This window comes from Diachasma alloeum, unplaced genomic scaffold (genome assembly GCF_001412515.2).
Source record: "Diachasma alloeum isolate Michigan unplaced genomic scaffold, Dall2.0 Dall_scaffold_00627, whole genome shotgun sequence".
Taxonomy (NCBI): domain Eukaryota; kingdom Metazoa; phylum Arthropoda; class Insecta; order Hymenoptera; family Braconidae; genus Diachasma; species Diachasma alloeum.
Window position 1 is genome coordinate 18,079 of NW_021680759.1, and position 19,904 is coordinate 37,982.

Consider the following 19,904-nt stretch of genomic DNA (forward strand, 5'->3'; position numbering starts at 1 on the left):
AAAAAGGGCCCCCCCCCCCCCCCGCCCCGTACCAATATAAATTTTTCAACTTGTTGCAGTCCATTATTCTTCACAACTTGTCGAGTCATTACCCAATTAAGACCCCGTGTTCAGTTATTGCCTCTTAGAACTGACTAAATAAACAATTGGACGTTTACACACTATTAAACTCATTCGACACGTTGATTAATTTACGTGAATAATGGGATGATAAACAATTTGTTTGGAAATGTGTAGATGAATAGTTGGTCTAAACTGACTAAATAAATGAGACACGTTCTCTCACAATTGAACTCGATCATTGCTGCTTAATCCAGTGGAAAATGGAATAAACAAATTGAATTTCAAATTGACGCGCAAACGCTTGATGTAGATAAAACACTCATTTTCTTTCACCCGTAAAATGTTGCAAAATTGAGACATAGTTGTCAACTATTGCACCTGTTACAACTAACAAAATCAATAATTAGACGTTTCACTGATGTTTCAAGAAATTTAAACGAGACTTATTAAAAATCAAAAATTTTGTGGAAAAGTCAATGAAAATTGATAAAAACCAGTGAAAAGAACAACGCATCACTTTTATTCAATCAAGACCCAGTACGCGGGTCTTCATTTAATTTATTCTCATTTAAAATTGACTGACACAAGTGTAGTTTGCAAATCAACATAAGAAGAAGAAGAAGAAGAAGAAGGAGAATAAAATGAGAAAAAATCATCAACATCATTAGTTCCATAAAACCACCCTCTTCCACCACAAAAAAAAATGTCAAATGCATGCCCCTTCATTCATTCATATGATAGCCCCTCTCTTGTGTGGCTTACATACCGTGTAGAGTGAATAAAATTTTAATCAATCAATCAGTCAATAAAAACAATTCATCGACATCTGATATCTATGAAATAATCTATCAAGAGGGCAACTGGCTTCTTTTGCCGCCAGAAGTTGGTAAAAAAGTCGTCGATAGAAAACGGGGCTTTACGTAGCCAAGAACGGTGCAGTTTGTGAATCACTTTTATTAGTATAAAAGCGATCCCGCGGGGCGATGTGGAAGAGGGGAGCCGGAAGGTCTGTGAACCAGCGGGGTGGGGGAAAAAAAAAATGAAAGAAAGAGCGTTCAGCGTTGTTCAGGCTTCAGGTTCGTAGGCTAGTCCAGTCTGTCGGAAATGCTGTTGCTGTCGACTACGGCATCGTGGTCAGTGGTTAAATAGCAGCGTTGGTGCTTTGATCGAGAGGCACAACCAACGCAATACATTCTCTCTCTCTCTCTCTCTCTCCCTCTCTCTCTCGCTCGCTCTCTGTCTGTCTCTTTTATCATTCGTTTCCCTCAGATGAACAAGAATCAATGAATTTCGATTGATCATGGAGACAGTTTAATTGAGTTAACATATCAATGACAACGAGCCGCCGGATGAGGACGTGCAACTGTACAATGTTTAAATAAATAAATAGGAAAAATAGATTAAACAAGGCGCGCAGCTGTACAACTCAACTTAATACTCTCCATCATCCACTGTGCGTGTAAAAATAACTCTTCATCTTCATTCGCCTGCTCCTCTCCTTGTTTCATTTTTCAACTTGAATAAAACAGTTCCACTGTTGGGGCCAACTCGAGGACGAATGTGTCATGACAGTTTCAGCCAGCGACGCATTGATGACTCTTGCAGTTATCGTTTATACATCCAGTGAAGCTTGAGAAAGAGCATTCGTGAAGGGGAAAAAAAACCAAGTGCAAGGATAATAGTTTCGAGTTTAAAACGACACACTGACGGCCGTTTTATTGTTGATTTTATTTCATTTCTGAGTGCACAATGGCATCAATATAATAAAGGTGTAAATAATGGGAATCGTGTGGTGCAGTGGTCAAGTAGCAGCGAAACATGGCAGCCGACTATGACGAGTGATTTTCAAAAAAAATTGTTTTTTCAAGGAGACTAACCCGAGGCTGATCCTTTCCACTCATCACCCTGGGGAATATAACCATTTGGATTGTTGTGTTTGTTTTCAATAGTTTTGGACATTCAATAGACCTACTACTGCTGGTGAATTAATAATTCATAAAGGATGTCGCGAGTGTCTTTGACTAAATCACAGCATGGCCAGTATGGCTCAAGACGCGTCAGGAAAATTAGTACGGTGGGTTCCAACTATTTTTATGTTTTATTTACTTTCTTCTGGATATTAGAGAAGCACGCATAATAATTATCGATACCTTGGAGATACACAAGATACTTGGGGGAACAAAGAAATGCTCTTTCGGGCTCACAAAGTGGAGCTGCTGCAAAATTGTTGTTTGTAGGCGTGACTAGTGACTCAATTGGACTAGAGGGATTCGATGGAACACGTGACAAGCCTTGACAATCAGTGATAATTTACGATTGATAATAATAAAATAACAAATAATTTGAGCAAATTTAATTGTATAACAATGCCATTGTCCAAATGGAGTATGACGAAGCTGTATTAATACACATGACACGCCCGTTAATTCCTTTTTTTTTCTTTTTTTCTACACGTTAATTTAATAAAACGGCTCTCACACAGTGGAGTGCAACAGCCAGTGTAAAGCCCCAGAGGTCGGAAATGCACACATCATAAACAACTGTTGTGGCCGCAATGCCTTGGGCTGCCGTTTGGTGGCGTGCGCATTATTTCAATCAGCTGATTGTAGTGTACGTGTTAGGTATGCAAAAAATTCATGATAACGTTGGGGTCGCATAGGTGATTCATTGATACTCAATTAAATGAATTGTCAATTGATTGATGAACACGCTAACAAAAGTGAGAGTCGCTGAGTCGTGAGGTGCACCTTGAGACAATTATTATTTCAAAATTTCAAAATTCGATTGTTGATTATTTTTTTTCACTATTCAATTGAATTTCCATAGAAAATGTGAAAAGTCAATTGCAATTAAAATTGAGTTTAATTTTCCCACGCAATGAATTCCATTTCCAAATTTTACATTATTATTTTTTCTAAAGAGTAGTTAACACGGTGCAACCATGTTTATCGCATACGTACATATAAATTATTATTATCATCATCATCATTTCTGGTTTCATTCGGGAGCCCCCAAGGTGAGCCAGTTATAGCTGATGTTGGAGGATGAAATCAATATCTCCATTAGTTTTAATCTAATATATTAAATGCGGAGATGGATGGATGGATGGATGGATGGATGTTACATCTCACAGTTAGATTACAGTGGTAATTCTGTGGGATGTATGTCAAGGATGATTGGTTCCATTCTAAACACTCGAGGAGGGGAATCTATCCTCGAGAGAAAACAACTGAATGCTAATGGAAATTAATTGCTGTTTTTGCGTTTTTTGTATTACAGACGGAGAGTGAGTACTCAGTGGAGGAGCAGGCACGACTGACTGATGGAGGTGTTGATGAGACATCTCCTGATGACGATGGGGGATCACTCTGCGAGTACCACGACATACCACCACCTCCTGATGGTGGTTATGGTTGGGTCGTGGTATTTGCCTCCTTCATGTGTAATATGATTGTCGATGGTATTGCATATACGTTTGGAATATTTTTGGAAGAATTTGTGAGGTACTTTGGCGAGGGTAAAGGAAAAACCGCATGGGCCGGATCATTGCTCTCTGGAATGTATCTCAGTGCTGGTATGTTTATTTTCTTCTATTTCACAAAAGCAGAGAAAAGAAAAGCAACAGATGTGAAATTACAAGTGGAACACTCACGCATTCACTTACACTTTAGAAAAAGTCAATGAAAAACTCGACATTTTAGGGAGAAAAACGATAAAGTAAAATAAGGAATTGTAGTATTGTAATAGTATTATAATTTCCTCTTTAAAATCTCATCAGGTCCTGTTGTGAGTGCTCTTACGAATAAATATGGATGCAGAGCAGTTTGTATAGCTGGCAGTTTTATTGCTGCTGCGGCATTTTTCTTATCAACATATGTGAAGACTGTGAATTCGCTGATGCTGATTTATGGTGTTGTAGGAGGTGAGAAGAAAATCTCCATTAACATTAAAATTAAAAAAATTAAGAAAAGAAAAAAAAATACACCTCCTTCCCATGATATTGAGAGATATAGGGAGAATATCACATTTTATTATTGAAAATTACTGCACATTTTGAAAATGTTTTGACTCGTGATTTTTCTCAATTTCAGGAATTGGTTTCGGTTTGATTTATCTGCCAGCCGTTGTCTGTGTCGGTTATTACTTCGAAACCAAGCGATCATTAGCGACTGGTATTGCCGTTTGTGGATCGGGTTTTGGAACATTTGTCTTTGCTCCTCTCGCAACGACACTTATCGAAGAGTATGGTGATTGGAGACAAGCACACTGGATACTTGCAGGCCTTATACTTAACTGTGCTGTATTTGGGGCACTGATGAGACCACTCGAGTACCCAAAGCCATCATCAGTGAAACCACTGCTCCAACGAATGGCTGAGGAGAAACGATTTCAAATGGAACGTGGAAGCATTGGGGGCTCGTACTTCATGGTCCAACTTCCAGATGGCTCGATGGAGAAGCGAATGAAGATGCCAATTAATATTGATCCTGGTGTACACTCCAGTTTCAATCTCGACCAATTAGTGCCTGGTAAGTTTTTTTTTCCTTTTTTTTCCTTTTTTTTGTCCCAGGGTAGAGTGTGTAAACATATCAACACTTGTCGGAAATGTTAATTTTCACCAATATCTTTTTGAATTTATCCTGGGTACTTTTAGTTTTTGAGTTATACATTTCTTTAAAGAAAAAGTCGCAAGTGTTGATCTAATCCATCATCTTCTCCCCATAATAATAATAATAGTTATAAATTGTGTGGATACATCATGATAGATAATTGGGTTGTCAAAGCCACCATGAATTAGTTAAGATTGATAAATTAAACTCTAAAGGAACGCCTTTAACACCAGTACCCACCGTGCCGACCCTGCCAACAATATCGGAGGTCAAGGTCCAGGAGCACTCCTCGAGTGCAGCAACAAGCAAGAGTGGTAGCATGGACCTAAAGACAGGTAAAAACAAGAGCAGAAAGAGCATTGATGAAACCAAAGATGAGACAAAAGAGAGTGTCGACAAAACAGAAAACGAGTTTAATAAACCGATAATACCGAGGAACGCCTCGCAGCCAGCATTCACCACTCACGTTCAAGGTCTCCCCAAGAATGGTTCAGTCCCATTTTTCGATAGAATCCGCAAGACTAGCACTGGAGAACGCTACAAACCGAGTTTGAGTGCAATTAAAAACTCGAGAACAACCCTAAACTCCAATGGAGACATTCGTAAAAGTCTGCATTTGAGATTGTCCAACAGCAGCATGCTTGGCTCTCGTCTCAACAACATGGAAGGTGATGACGGTGAGAGCATAACATTCACCACCAGCAAGTCCAGTATTCCAGCAGTGACAAAGCAGAAGACGAGCATCGTTCGTCCCATGTCTCGAAAGGATATCTTCTACAGTGGAAGTGTTCTCAATCTACCAGAGTATCAGAGCCAAAAGTCACTTGCTAACTATCGTCAGAGTGTCCTCTCACTACCCAAATCTGTTCGAGGCGATGTGAGAGATGGAGATGTGGAGAAACCACCTCTCCAGCCTCTGTGTCCATGCTTCCAACTACCCGAGTCATTTACTGAGGCCTTGGCGACCATGATGGATGTCTCTCTTTTGAAAAACCCAGTCTTTCTACTCATTGGCATCAGCAATGTCTTTGGCATGGCCGGACTTTACATACCATTTTTCTATCTGGTGGATGCAGCTGTAGCCAAGGTAAACTCTAATATCATTTCGTTTCATTTTATTTTTAGTTAATGACTTGCATTATTTTAAATTGACGTTTATTAATTTGTTGCCATTTTGTGAAATTCCTTCATAACAATTATTTTTTTATTTATTTTTTCTTCAGGGAATCCCCAAGAGCTCAGCATCACTTCTGCTTTCCATAATTGGAATAACAAACACAGTTGGACGTATAGTTTGTGGTTTTGTAGCTGATTTTCCACAAGTGGATTCTCTTCTGTTGAACAACATTTGCCTGCTAATTTCGACAGTGGCTGTTACTGCGACGCCTCTGTGCAGCAGTTTTCCTGCCTACATTGTGATGAGTGTTTTCTTTGGAATAGCAATTTGTATGTCAAAAAAAAAAAAAACAAACTCATTGATATTAAATGTTTCGTTACGAAGAACATGTCTTTCATGTTTTTATTCTACAGCTGGATATATTTCACTGACTTCAATCATCCTGGTGGACCTCCTGGGATTAGATAAATTGACCAATGCATTTGGTTTACTAATTCTATTCAGAGGTGCTGCTGCAATTGTTGGGGCACCACTCGCCGGTTGTATTTACGACTTAACAAACACTTTTGATATACCATTCTACATGGCTGGGTTCTTCTTCTTCCTCAGTACTGTCTTCAGCTTTGTGGCACCTGCTATGAAACGTTTTACAACTCCACAGGTAAATTCATAAATTTTATTTTACCTGAAACGTCACTTGATTCAACAAATTCTTTAAACGGTCCATTTTAAATGGAAAACTCACCAGTGTCTATCTTAACTATTCTTATTAATAAACGCATAAATATTATGTCACTACGATAAAAGTGGAGAAAAAAAAAATCATTTGAATATTTGAATTATTCTAGACACAACCAATAATTATTGATACACTAACACCAATTGACGAAGAAGATAACGAAGAGGAGAACGAAGACGACATCCCAGAGATAATAGAAACAGCAGCATCACCCCTAGATCCACCAGAGAAAGAGATAAAACAAATAGAGTCTGTTTTATAAAAACACCATTTGAGATTTTATTTCATTTCAAGCTTTAAGTGGTGGCCGCCTCCAAGTCTGGGAAGTAATGATAAAATCGTTAAAAAAATCAATTACTTAAAAAGGTTAAATTAATTTTCTTATGAATTTACTGATAATTGCACAAGCTTAGAGAGCAACAAGATAAACAAAGAGAGACCTGTTGAATTTCTTGTTTTTTATTTACCATGAAATTCTTCAGAAATCAACTTGCTTTTCACTTATGGCTGTTGATGTTGTTTAAAAAATAAATAAATAAATAAATAAATAAAAATTGAATCAATCAGTATCAGTCAACAGTATAAACCAAGTTATATTTAGGAATGTAAAGTGGACAATGCTTTCTCACTCATTCATCGATGAGCAAAATACTCGAAAATGAAAAAACTGAAATAACGAAAAAATGAAAAATGGGAATGTACTTATGAACGACAATTAAGGGGAGTCATTATAGATGAATTATTTTTCAATCGAGTCGTAAAGATGAAGACACTGGTATTCATTTTAATTTGTCAATAAAAAAAAAAAACGATTATATATAAGCCATAACAAGAAGAACATAAACTGACAACAACAAATAAAATAATGTACATAACAAAGAAAAATTTATGCCATAATAAGTTAAATTAATTGACAAGTTCGAGAGAAGTTTAGCTGGCGCTGGTAGAATCCAAATTTCAAATGTACATAAATATTTTCAAGACCCTCAACCACTTGTAAAATAGTGTGTACAATAGCGTGTTAGGGATGTGAGATATTACTTTGATTTTCATTTCGAAACTTTATCTACAACGCCAGTGTAGTAATAAATTTTTGACCCATTAAACAATGATAAAAAACGTAAGGGGAACAGAATTGAGTGGTCTCAGCAGGCATCACTATTCTCCAGAGAGAATAGTCAGCATTTTTTTTTTATCAAATCCACATAAAATGATAATAATAAATGATAAAACTAATTGTTTAGAGATATTCGTAATCGATGTATGTTTTTAATTATCCTTAATAGATTTTCACCTAGTTTGTGTTAATTAATCGATTCTTATAGCTAGTGAAAATGTCCATCTTGTTGGATTCAACTGTTGTACTATTAACAATAAAATATACCCATTAATTAACACAAACTACTCAATTAACTAATGAGAATCAATGTCGCTGTGGTATTCACGCTAAATACCTTAAATAATTGAATGAATTAAAACCAAATTTAGTGGCTATCGATTCGACCTAGAAAAATCATGTGACAAAAGAAATGATGATGATCATCATGTTCTAGTGAAAAATGTGTATACATCGTTATTATGTGATTAACATATGTTTTTTAATGACATCTATTGTGCAGAGAGAAAAATTAATGATGAATTATGATGGATGAGATGAAAAAAATTGAGGAAAAAAATTATGAAAATGTAAATCTCTACACTTGTACATATTTTCAGAAAACAGTTATTATGTCAATGTGAAAAAATTGGAAAAGAAAATTGGCTCATTAGAGATTAATTAATTATCAAAAAGAATTGTTGATTAATAAGAGAGTAAACAGCAGGATAACTGGAACAAGAAAATTCAATAGTATCGATTTTTTTTTTTTTTTTTTCAATTTGGAGACATATACTTGCCGATTTAAATAAATATAATCACAACAAATAATAAATTGAATCAATAAGCATTCGCGCATGTGCTCACGCACAGTACTGAAAATGATATTTTAATTTTCATCTCAATTTAATTGCATATTTATAAACTATAATGAGAACAATAACACTGATGAATCATTGAGTTTTAGAGGGAGCGTGTGCACATGTGTGCCTATTGCATATGAGTGTTTTCAGTGGTTCGTGTATGTGATGAAATAATTGGTGAAAAGTAAGCAGAAATAGTTGGGGAGGGCCGGAAAATTATATTTTCACGTGCAGAATTAAAAAATCATGCACTTGGATTCAATGAGGGTGATTACAATGAATATTAGTTACATTAGTAGACGAACGCTGTTGATTGCCTATGCGCATTGCACGCTCTATTTTGTGCATACGTTATGTACGCTATGTATTATGGTACAAAAAAAAAAAAAAAAAAGATGGAAGAATATCGAAGAAATGTATTAATTAGGTGACGTTTATTGAAATTGTCAGAAGAAGAAGAATTACAAATTTTTATTATTGAAGATTTATTCTCTGATCATTATCCTGCACCAATAATTTCCCTAGATAGCAACCACTAAAACATGAATTTCCTTGTGTCTTTTTTGCAAGTTTGAGACAAATACTTGCCGATTCAGCTAAATAATTACAAGAAATAAATGTGATTTTCACCAAAATTTCATTGACTATTCATAAACTAATGAAAACAATAACACTGATGAATCATTGGAGTTTCGGAGATGTGATGAAGTAAATGGAAAATTATATTTTCACGAGGGAAATTAAAATTTCATGCACTTGGATTCAATGAATACTAAAATTTATTTACATTAATACAGACAAACGCTGTATCCAGTGAAAGATTTTACTCGTAATGACTCTTGACGATACCACGTGCAGGAATAAAAACACGACATGTACGATGTACGAGTGAAGAATAAAAAGCAAAAGCAGGAGAAAATAATTTTCAACGAATTTAACGGAGATATGCGGATGGGTCCGCGGTTGGTGTATTCCAATCAGAAAGGTCAGTCGACTTGATTACTAATACGACGCACGAGGCGTCGGCATTGGGTGGGCAGCCTCTGCCGAAATAAAAAATTGCCCGGTTAATCTGCCCTTCGCCATACACCAGCACCAGTCCGGTTTTACCAGACACGACTGCCAATCGACAGGCGAATAACACATTTCTGGTTTCGTTAATACGAAAATTGTACAGTCAGTGGCAATTTAACTTCTCTTACCACGGGATCGATAAATATTAACTCCCTTTTTTCTTCAAGTTGAATAAATTGAAAAATTATTTCTTACATCTTGGAATGATTAATGCATCAGTGAAATATTACAAAGATAAAAAATGTTAATATAGTGTTAAATAAATATGATTGTTCGGTCAGTCTTAATTCACACACTGATTCCATTACCCATCAGTGTACTGGATCGCGATTATCATCAACTCTCATTTCCTCTTGAATTTGAATCATTAAATAATTCATTGGATCCCAGGATATGATTTATACAGTGAAATATTTGAAGAATACAGACTGTCATAAAATAAAAAATTGTGTGCATGATTAGAAACTCGCAACAGTGTATCGAGAAACAACTACCGGTAAATCATCAATTTGGGTGTCATTGACGGAAGTGCGTTGAGTGGGCTGATGATAGTGAATTAGATTACCATAAAATCATGCAAGCATACGACCAACCGGTATTCATTATCCCAGTGTTAATAGGCAAGTTATATATGTGGTGAACGAAGCCGTCTGTTCAGTCGGCGCTTAATCTACTTGGGAACAGTCACCGAATTTCAGAAAATCATCATCGCTATCTCCTGGTATCTATTCCCCTGTAAATCATTTCAATTAATAAAACCCAGCACGAGTAAAAGTCTTGTCAAAGTTCTATTCAATTGATAAAGAAGAAGAAGAAAAAAAAAAAGAAAAAAAAACACAGGCCCCACGTGGATGGTCTCCACATCGAGATCGTCGCGCGTCAACAGAAAGTTCACACGAACCGACTATACACATTGTATAACACACATACCACACGTAACACATGAACATTTTTCAAACCAACCAATGTGTGCAAAATCTCCTCATATCTGCTCCGAAACGAAAGTTACGCGTACCTGCTTTATGCTAATGTTTCAATTTTGTTTTTATTTCATATATATATATATATATATATATATATATTTAATTTTTTCTTTCTCACGCACCAAAGCAGTGCAAGCCTTGTAGAACATTATTACGGTAAATTTTTGAGTAGAGAAAATAATACATACGCGTGTGTAGATGGGCCGCTGCCTGCCGCCGGCGGGTGCCTTTATCTCCCGAAAGTGAATTTTTCTCGTTTAACTGGTATTAGTGTCTAGATTTTCAGATAGAAATATTTGAGTGTCACTATTTTATTATGTTTACATTTAAGACTATTAATACATACACGTCATCGGATTGGTCAGGTGCGCACATGGCCCATAAAAAACACTTGGAAATAATCATTCAGTGGATAAATTTTATGGTAATCATTAGGATCGTTGGACTGTTGTTTTTTCTTGTTTTTTTGTTATTTGTTTAAATGGAAGCAAGTTTGCACCGAGAGGCCTGAGAGAGGTACACGTGGCAAGGCTCCCGCTATGTCTCACCGGATGCTGAAAGAGAACGACAGACATGTTTTTCAGTCATCTTTCACCACTTTATTGCAATTGAATTACTGCGCAATTAAATAAATGTGTGGAAAGTAGACATTTTGTTTGACCAATTTGAGAGTCATTTGTGCTTTATTGATTAGACTGTTAGAAAAAAACAAATGAAATTGCCATTAGTGATTTTCAGGAGAGTGACATTGAATTCCATTCAGGGAGAAAAAACTAATATGAAATGTAATTCATAGTTTTCATTGATTTTTGACAAAATTTGAGAAAAAATTTTTACTAGTGTATTACCAATGTAATGTTTACCTGAATTTTTCTTATTTCCATTAATTTTCAAGGAACGATAACAACGGTGACAACGGAAAATTAACAATTTTACCATAATACTATCAAAGATGGGACATTGATGGTTATCATAATGAGGAATGCCATTTTCCAGCTAGCAGCTAGCAGCTAGCTACCCTCTAAAATTAACCGGTTAAATATAAATATCTTGCAGTCCATCTTTTTATGGGCCGACGAACTCGTCGTTATTTCTGCCCTCTGCAATGTTTTCACTGGACGCCCCCTTCGAGTCGAGATTCCCATTGGAAAGTCAGAATTATCTTGAATTATTCATTTTCTCGTCTCGGCAAAAAATGAAAATTGTCGAGTGACGATGATGAGTGCTAGTGAATGAATGCTGACAAAGCGCGGCATTATCATCAGTGATAACTTGGGAGAGTCCCGAGAACGGATTGTCGCCGGACTTTGGCCTCGTGCACGTGGCTCCTCATCCCTTTTTCTTCCTCGGATTGTTTCGGATTATCTCTGTGGATGATAGGTAGTTCTTCTACAGGCGTGCGGATGCAATTAGTGTAGTACTCGATGAGTCAACTTTGACCGTATGTAATGTACTTGATGCCATTAATCAATTAATGCTATTTTCTTTTTCTTACTACAATGAGCCACTTATTAATTATTGTCTTTAATATCAACTATATACACATATAAAAATTCATTAAATAAATTGCACAATTATTTGTATTTATCGGATTTCTATCACTCATCAATAAAATGATAACACAAACCTACTCGTGACGTTGATATTAAGATATTTCATAAATAAATGAATTATTGTAGAAAGAAAAACAAATGAAATAGGAAAACGATTGAGCAAGATTGATGGGCACGTGGGCATGCCGCTGAACCATGATTAGTTTAAATAAGTGATATTTGATGGCGTCGACGCGTCGATCCTAATCAGCGACTTAACTACACTGATATATTCATCAATACTCATATGAGCGATATCTCCCAGCATTTTCCATAGCCCAATCTGCTCGAAACACCCTTCGGGCCCCCCTCATGTAGCAAAAGCATCATTGCCATGTGGGGGCATAAATAAAAGCCGAGTGCTTCTTACCAAAACTCGTGAGTCCTTCATTGGTGGGAGAGTGACAAGAGTGCCACGGGCACGGGCCAAGCAAGCAAGCACAGACAATATCGAGTAGTAGGTGGATTATTTCTCTTCTTATTATTATTAAAGTGTTGTAACATTGGTAACACCAAGGCATCACATGGGCCTTCAGTTTATGCGCTTGTTGAGCTGCTCATGTACGCGCCTTCTCGATTGATATTTCAAGTGTCGATACAGTTCAGCGTAGAGATCCGAGAGTTACGCGTGTGTGATATTCATTTTTTATTAAAATTATTATCATTACTATTATTATTATTATTATTATTATTATTATTATTATTATTATTATTTTGTACTGCTATCGCGGAAGGGAAAACTCGAGTCCAATTAAGCATTAACCATAATTTTCATAATTTATTCATCAGTTTTTCACCGCATAAAGTGAAAGTTTATCATTTTTCTGCTTGTCTTGGTTGAGTGGTACTTGTTATAAAGGTATGATAATTACAATCATACCATAAGAGTCAATGAAATAATCTCAAGACAATTTGTCCATTCCTCCTTGACATTGAAAATTTCATAACCCACCCAGTGATTATTCGGAGTTGAATAATTTGGTTATTCATCAACAATGGAATAAAAAGAAAAGAACAAACAAATCTTATTGAAAAACAAAATGAAAAATGCTTCAATACCGGTTTAAACGTGTTATTTTTCCATTGATATCGCGACTGGTTTTATTACGACTTATCGCCTGGGATTAATTCGATTAAATTAGACGTGCCCACAAAATTCCAATAATTAAAATACTACTATCCAACAAAGGGATAATTATTGGGGCAAAAGGCCACATGTGTCAAGGTTGGTTGTTTATTTTATAGGAGCGAAGAGAAGGGAAGAGAAGAGAAGAGAAGAGAAGAAAAGAGAAGACAAGAGAAGAATACACGTGAAGCAGGCCTAGTGAATCTTATAATTGGGGGATCCCTCGTGTGTCGGTACTTGTCATGTTTACTCTTTGTCCCTCTTCAATCTCAACTTCTTTACAATAGCTTTTACCGAGAATAACCCACTGGGTCATGGGAGAGGAAGAAAAACCCAAGTTGGAATAATAATTTCACATGTGCAAAACATGTTTTCAGAATTTATCACCGACATTGGGAGAATTCCGGATGATAATTAATAGTAGTGATGCTATCAATTGTCTTGAGGCTTCCCGCAATTTTTTCGCGACATAACAAATTTTATGGATAATTCAATGGAAACTAAATACTAGTTGAACTATTTATGAGAATCAAATGAAATTTCTGCTGAATTTTCAGTGAAATTTGAAATTTTCCCCAGGGGTTCGTTAAACGACTTCAACTACTGCCTTTGTCGGTGACTTTTTTTGTCCACACAACAAGTTTGTCAAAAATAAACCGTCTGATCTCCATCTACTGTTTTCATTCGGTTGATTTTAATAACACTAGCTATACGCACACATTGATATTTCGATGATGAAACTGTCTTATTTTTGTCCCGGCGAAATTGATAAAAATTGAGTGTACTCGGACGATCTCTGCTGCAAGAGTTAGTTCTGACCACGTGGCCGATCCTCCATGTAGTCCATGTTTATAATGACTTTTTCCTTTTTTCCTTTCTTTTTATTTTTCTTGTACTCGAGCAAATGCTATTGAAAGCATGAATATTGTTGTTATTGATCTATGATTTTGAATCAGACCCGCCGCTGATGCAATTGTGATCGTGATCGGATACCATAATGGCACCTCTCACTGAGAATAAGGGCGACTGCTGTGAATCAACAATACGTCAGAATGGTCATCCACCGGGTAAAATTGAGGAGATACCGATGGTTGAACGAAATGATAACAACAATGAGGTGCATTCAATTTTTCTATGCCATGGCATTTTATCTTTTACAATTTTTTCACGAGTTTTACTGATAACTTTTTGGCCGATAAAAATAATATATTTATTATTATATTGTTTAGGTTGAAGTCGAGATGATCGTCCCTCCGGACGGTGGATGGGGCTGGGTGATCGTCGCCGCTTCCTTCATGTGCAATCTCATTGTAGATGGAATCATCTTCAGCTTTGGGGTATTTTTACCCCACATAAGTAGGGATTTAAATGTCTCAGAGCCGAGTGTCGCCCTTGTCGGCTCTTTACAGACGGGATTTTATCTGATGGCAGGTACGTCAAACATTGAAATTACACTGTTTCATTAAATTTCAACATTCGAGCAGACTCGTAGATGATCAGCATCAGCAAATACTTCACATTTGGACTTGAAACTGAATGAAATTCAGATGATGAGTACCAAGATTTGTCACTATCAATATTTATCAATTATTTGCAATCTTCGGAACAGCTAGAGGCATCGATAAGATGATTTTGTTAGCAAACGTGCTGTGGTAAAATTTCACTTTGGCCGACCGCTTTGGTAGAAATTTTTTTATTAGTAATAAAATTCAATTGCCACCAGCCAACATGATAACAGAGAAAAATGAAATTGAATGGAAAATTGTTGAAATTCCAGGACCATTTGTATCAGCCCTGGCTAATAGATATGGATTTCGATTAGTGGCCATGGTCGGAAGTGTCATAAGTTGTGCAGCCTTCATTCTCTCGAGCTACTGTTCCTCCGTCGAAATACTCTGTATAACTTACGGATTGTTAGGTGAGCCTCAATAGTACAAACAACTACTGATAATAATGAAGAAAAATGAAAGAGCTATTGCAAAATCCTCATTAGATGTTTTGCAACAGTCTACTCCCTCTCCGGTCACTAACACTAACTCGTGTTACATATTAGGTATATATGATATGATAAGATAAATAACAACGGACAACTGCTAACATCCAATGACTCTTAATAAGTATAATATCGTATAAATGTTTTTATTTACCATAATGATTTTTAAATACTAAACACGCAATTACACATTAGGGGGCGTTGGCGGTGGTCTGATTTACGTACCAGCCGTGATAACAACTGGATTTTATTTTGAAAGATGGCGAGCTCTTGCTACCGGCATTGCTGTTTGCGGCTCTGGCATTGGGGCTTTTGTACTCGCACCCATTAGTAGTATATTGATTGACAGATTTGGTTGGAGAACAGCTATGCAAATTCAATCTGGTAATAATCTTATCTTTATGACTTTACTTAATAAAGAGCAATTTTTTCATCAGCTTTAGCCAAAAGAAAAAAACAAAAAATGGCAATTTTTATTCAATAGAAAAAATATCTCTTAATCAATATCATTACATTCAATTTATTAATTCAGCAATGTTACTGAATTGCGCTGTCTTTGGCTCACTCTTTCGACCCCTTCGCCCCAAGAGAATAAAAGTTAAACAGTCCGAAGTCGCTCCGCTCGAAGCAGTTGTCCCCGAAGTAAAAAGTTGCCTCTTGAAAAATGCTATTTCCACCACTTCCCTTCACGGCAGTCAACTAATCGCCGTTGGTTGGAGATTCGGAACGAATAATAACGCTGAATATCCAACAGCTGCCGAAGCGATTGGAAGTATTCCCAATCTTATCAAGTGAGCAGCGAAAAAATTTTCCAATCCTATTTTTACAATACCCTCCAACTCAATCATATATTTAACATTTTAATTGTTGGAATGGATGATTATAGGTCAGCGGACTCGTTGCACAACGGAGCCAGTGAGAATGAAAAACCCCTGACAACAACTGAAAAAAGATTGTCTGCTCCGATTTATCCCGAAATGGACGTTATAATTTCTGATGAGATAAAGTCCACTGAAGAAGAAAACAATTTGCTCTCGGGTGACCTAGAAAGGCTCAATGGACGGATACCTACTGTGAGTATCATTAGATCATTAGATTGAATTTGCGATTATTTCTATTTGCGCAAAGAGACTAATCGATAACGAAAAAATTCCAAGTGATAACATCATTAGACCCACGATTACTCGCTTTAGTACGGTTTCATCTTGTAGTAGAAAAAAAAAGTTACTCAAGAAGACTCTTTTTATTATCATTGCAGGTGCGGAGACATACGATAAGTGGCCGCAGGGATCAGAACGGAAGTGAATGCTCTTTACGAAAAGTTGGAAAACGACATTCAATTTCGAAAGATCCTCAGAGGCCGTTCTACAGGGATGATATATTCTATGGGGGTTCACTGGCCAGATTACCGCATTACAAATCTCAAGTAATGATGATGATATTATATATATAAAATAAAAATTTTCATGTAAATGTAATTTTTTTTTTTTTAATCTCCGCGCAGATGTCATCTGTGGGATACCACATGTCGGTGACGCGACTCCCAACAGCAACAGACGTCGAAGAAGAGGAGAGTGGAAATTGTTATCTATGCCCAGAGAGTGTGAGAAGAATCCTCACAACTATGCTGGACATAAATTTATTAGGAAGCCCGTCTTTTCTCATTCTAGCAATCAGTGGGGGTCTCACTATGATGGGTTTCTATACCCCCTTCATGTTCCTTCCAGGTAGTCACAAAATAATAATCAGATTATGTTATTTATTGGAATAATTATAATGAATCGATGATTTATTTGCACTTGCAGGTCGTGCTGAATCAATGGACCTCAAGGATTCCGCAACGTTCCTCGTATCAGTGATTGGTATTGCAAATACTGTAGGTCGTGTGATTTGTGGGCTTGTCAGTAGTCTTCCTGGTATGGATACACTCCTCATTAACAATGTATTCATAAGTATCAGTGGTATACTTACTATTTGCTCTGGTCTCAGTTACTCGAAAGAGTATCAATACTTTTACGCCGCAGCGTTTGGCTTTAGTATATGTGAGTGATGAGTGATTAATTAGCTATTTATATTTTTTCTACATATTTTATTGACACTCTATAATTAATCCATTAATTGTTTCATTTTTAGCTGTATTCGCTGCACTCAGATCAATCTTGGTGGTTGAACTTATGGGGCTAGAAAAATTGACAAATGCATTTGGCCTTATTCTGCTATTCCAGGGCATTGCTGCGAGTGTTGGTGCACCTTTAACAGGTAAATTGACATTTTATGGACGAGCAAGTGACATTTAGGCGGGCAACAAATAATCATGAAACTTGACATTTCCGAAAAAAATAAAATTAAAAAATTAAATCAAATGCCACCCACTTGAATCTTCAATAAAAATAACAATGAATTGTTATTAATGCTTCAGGTGCAGTAAAAGTCGCAACCGACAGTTTCGATGTTGCATTCTACGTGTCAGGAGCTCTAATTCTCCTCTCCGCAATAATCTGCTACCCCTTAAAATTAATAAACAACTGGGAAAAACATAAGAACGAAGCTACATTGCCAAATCCCTGAGTCCCAGGACTCCCAGGGCATAGAAATATCCGCGGAAACAAATTCCCAAGGCAAGACTGCCGTGTCACATCGCGAAAATGCATAATACGAATGACTGGGTCATAAGTTGGAGGACCCACCCCTCATTAAAACTAACGAACGAGTGAATCAAGTTTTCACAAGTGAATGTGTGAGAGAAAGAGAATGACACCTGCATTTTCAGATTAAATTAATTAAAAAAAAAAAAACTAAAGTCAACCTCGTGATGTGAGAATAGCAATTGAGGTATTGTAAAATATATCGATATAGGTAAATATTATGAAGAATAACAATTTTTTCATAAAAAACGTTGGAATTTTGAAATAACTCTCACACATATTGTTACGTGCCAAATTTAAGTCCATCATTTGGATAATTAATGTTTTTTGACTTTAATCTATTGAAAATTCAAATGACTGTGATGTTTAATTTTCACAATCAAGTTGACAATTTAAATTGTCATTAGAATATTAATAATCGCTCAATATGAAAAATTCTATTCTATTTCCAAGAATTTTCATTAGACAAATTTTTAAAGTTAAAGAGGCAATTATTGTAGTAGCAAATGACCATGAAATGTCATTAAATTTGATCTATCTATGACATGGATGGCATTTTAAAAGGAAAAAAACTGATGAACAAACCTCGTGAACCTCGTGATGTATAAGAAAAGAATACGGGAGGTACTGTAAAATATATAAATATTATGAATCCTATCGTCAATAACATGTAGATAGTTTTATTATTCCATGATTTTGAATAATTTATGGATAAGGATATTGTGCAGACTGTCATATCACATTATTACTGGCCGTGAATCCTTGAATATTCTTTAGCATTGGAATTGGATTTTTATCGGCGAATCGTGCGTGATATTGCTATTAGTCATTTTTTCTGTACCTCAAATGTTGGAATATTCAACCGAAATAATGTGTTCTCGCTGAAAGACAAAGAACTTCCACATGTGCCAAGTAATATTTTTTTTTATCTACGGTACACATTAGCTGTTAGAAACGGAATTTCGATAGCGCCTCGAGTAATCATTAAAATCTATGGAAACAATTGAGTATATATATATATGTATTTACTGAATTTATGGAGGAGTTGTGATAGTACAAAAGAGAAACAAGGAATGGTAATTACGCAATCACGTGTCGAGCCATGTTCTTAAAGTTGGATTTATTATCATCGATGAAATTTTCCGTTCGATTTGTATATTTGTACGCTTTTGATAACTCTGAGTTCGTACATATACATATACATATAAGTGGTCGCCTTCATACATCTTGATATATTCAACTTTTTTTGAGTGGATTTATATATGACGTATCGAATGATCATTTCCGTCTATCAGAAATTACATTTATACATCTTGAACAAAAAACCTATACATTTAAACCCTAAATTGACACTGTCTATACTTATAATAAGAACGACATTTCACTAAAATCAACCTGCCATTTAATGTGTATATTATCCTCACAATAGAATATTTTGTGACACAACGATAAAAAAGAATGTCGTGAGTAATTGACATCACTGATATGAAATTCGAAATCTAGTGCCTTATTTTGTTCATTTTGAAATGTACAAAGATAATTCATTCCTTATCCATTTTTGTAAATATATATAATTAATACTGAACATAACTATCTCTTGTTTATATTATTCTTTTCCTGACAATGAGTGGCTGCATAAAGAGCAGGAATCAAGAAGAATGGCAATTTTAATAAGAAAAATGGTGAAGAAAAATGTATCGTCAGTTATGGATAGGAAAATGACGATTAAATTTTCATACAACAATATATTTTTGATTGAGATGTATTTTATATGAATTAAAAAAAAAAAAAAACAATAAAATGAAAACTATATCAAGAGAAAAATTAATATTGAAAAAGAAATAGGATTTCAAGTGATCACTTTGAAATGTAAAAAGATTATTCATTCCTTATTGATTTGTAAATATATAAAATAATTAATATTGAGCATAACTATCTGCTGTTTATTCTCTCTTCAAAAGTGTGTCATGAAGAATGATGCTTTTGATGAGAATTGAAGAAGG

The 19,904-nt window shown here is 35.8% G+C and overlaps 2 protein-coding genes across 9 annotated transcripts in view; both read left to right on the plus strand.

Annotated features, from left to right (window-relative positions):
- The window catches only part of LOC107043781 (monocarboxylate transporter 4), an 11,263-nt gene extending 3,905 nt beyond the window's left edge, over nucleotides 1–7,358 (plus strand). For 2 of the 6 annotated variants that reach the window (XM_015265415.2, XM_015265419.1), the window contains exons 2-8: nucleotides 3,343–3,637; nucleotides 3,842–3,985; nucleotides 4,155–4,592; nucleotides 4,889–5,760; nucleotides 5,897–6,119; nucleotides 6,204–6,451; nucleotides 6,639–7,358. In XM_015265415.2, coding sequence (XP_015120901.1) covers nucleotides 3,343–3,637; nucleotides 3,842–3,985; nucleotides 4,155–4,592; nucleotides 4,889–5,760; nucleotides 5,897–6,119; nucleotides 6,204–6,451; nucleotides 6,639–6,791 — 2,373 coding nt within the window. In that variant the 3' untranslated portion in view covers nucleotides 6,792–7,358. Of the gene's footprint in view, nucleotides 1–1,157; nucleotides 2,138–2,715; nucleotides 2,783–2,923; nucleotides 3,080–3,342; nucleotides 3,638–3,841; nucleotides 3,986–4,154; nucleotides 4,593–4,888; nucleotides 5,761–5,896; nucleotides 6,120–6,203; nucleotides 6,452–6,638 lie in introns of those variants that run through there. The other 4 variants (XM_015265418.1, XM_015265420.1, XM_015265416.1 and 1 more) reach the window with 4 other exon arrangements.
- A 1,713-nt stretch (nucleotides 7,359–9,071) lies between these two features.
- LOC107043783 (monocarboxylate transporter 14) lies at nucleotides 9,072–19,491 on the plus strand. 3 transcript variants are annotated; one of them, XM_015265422.1, is made up of 12 exons: nucleotides 9,072–10,283; nucleotides 14,220–14,380; nucleotides 14,493–14,694; nucleotides 15,041–15,181; nucleotides 15,452–15,640; nucleotides 15,789–16,047; nucleotides 16,143–16,329; nucleotides 16,515–16,682; nucleotides 16,761–16,983; nucleotides 17,062–17,298; nucleotides 17,390–17,515; nucleotides 17,676–19,491. In XM_015265422.1, exons 2-12 carry the CDS (start codon nucleotides 14,261–14,263, stop codon nucleotides 17,822–17,824), a joined length of 2,001 nt encoding a protein of 666 aa, XP_015120908.1. In that variant the 5' UTR covers nucleotides 9,072–10,283; nucleotides 14,220–14,260; the 3' UTR covers nucleotides 17,825–19,491. The 3 variants fall into 3 exon arrangements, with proteins under 3 accessions (XP_015120908.1, XP_015120909.1, XP_015120910.1); XM_015265423.1 differs by lacking the exon at nucleotides 9,072–10,283 and adding an exon at nucleotides 12,527–12,594; XM_015265424.1 differs by lacking the exon at nucleotides 9,072–10,283 and adding an exon at nucleotides 12,538–12,598.
- The last annotated feature ends 413 nt before the right edge of the window (nucleotides 19,492–19,904 follow it).

Excerpts from the sequence above, each read along its gene's own strand:
- LOC107043783 (XM_015265422.1), top strand. The coding sequence starts at position 14,261 with ATGGCACCTCTCACTGAGAATAAGGGCGACTGCTGTGAATCAACAATA. Across the intron at positions 14,381-14,492 it reads GAAATGATAACAACAATGAG|GTTGAAGTCGAGATGATCGT; the intron begins GTGCATTCAATT and ends TATATTGTTTAG. Across the intron at positions 15,182-15,451 it reads TATAACTTACGGATTGTTAG|GGGGCGTTGGCGGTGGTCTG; the intron begins GTGAGCCTCAAT and ends ATTACACATTAG.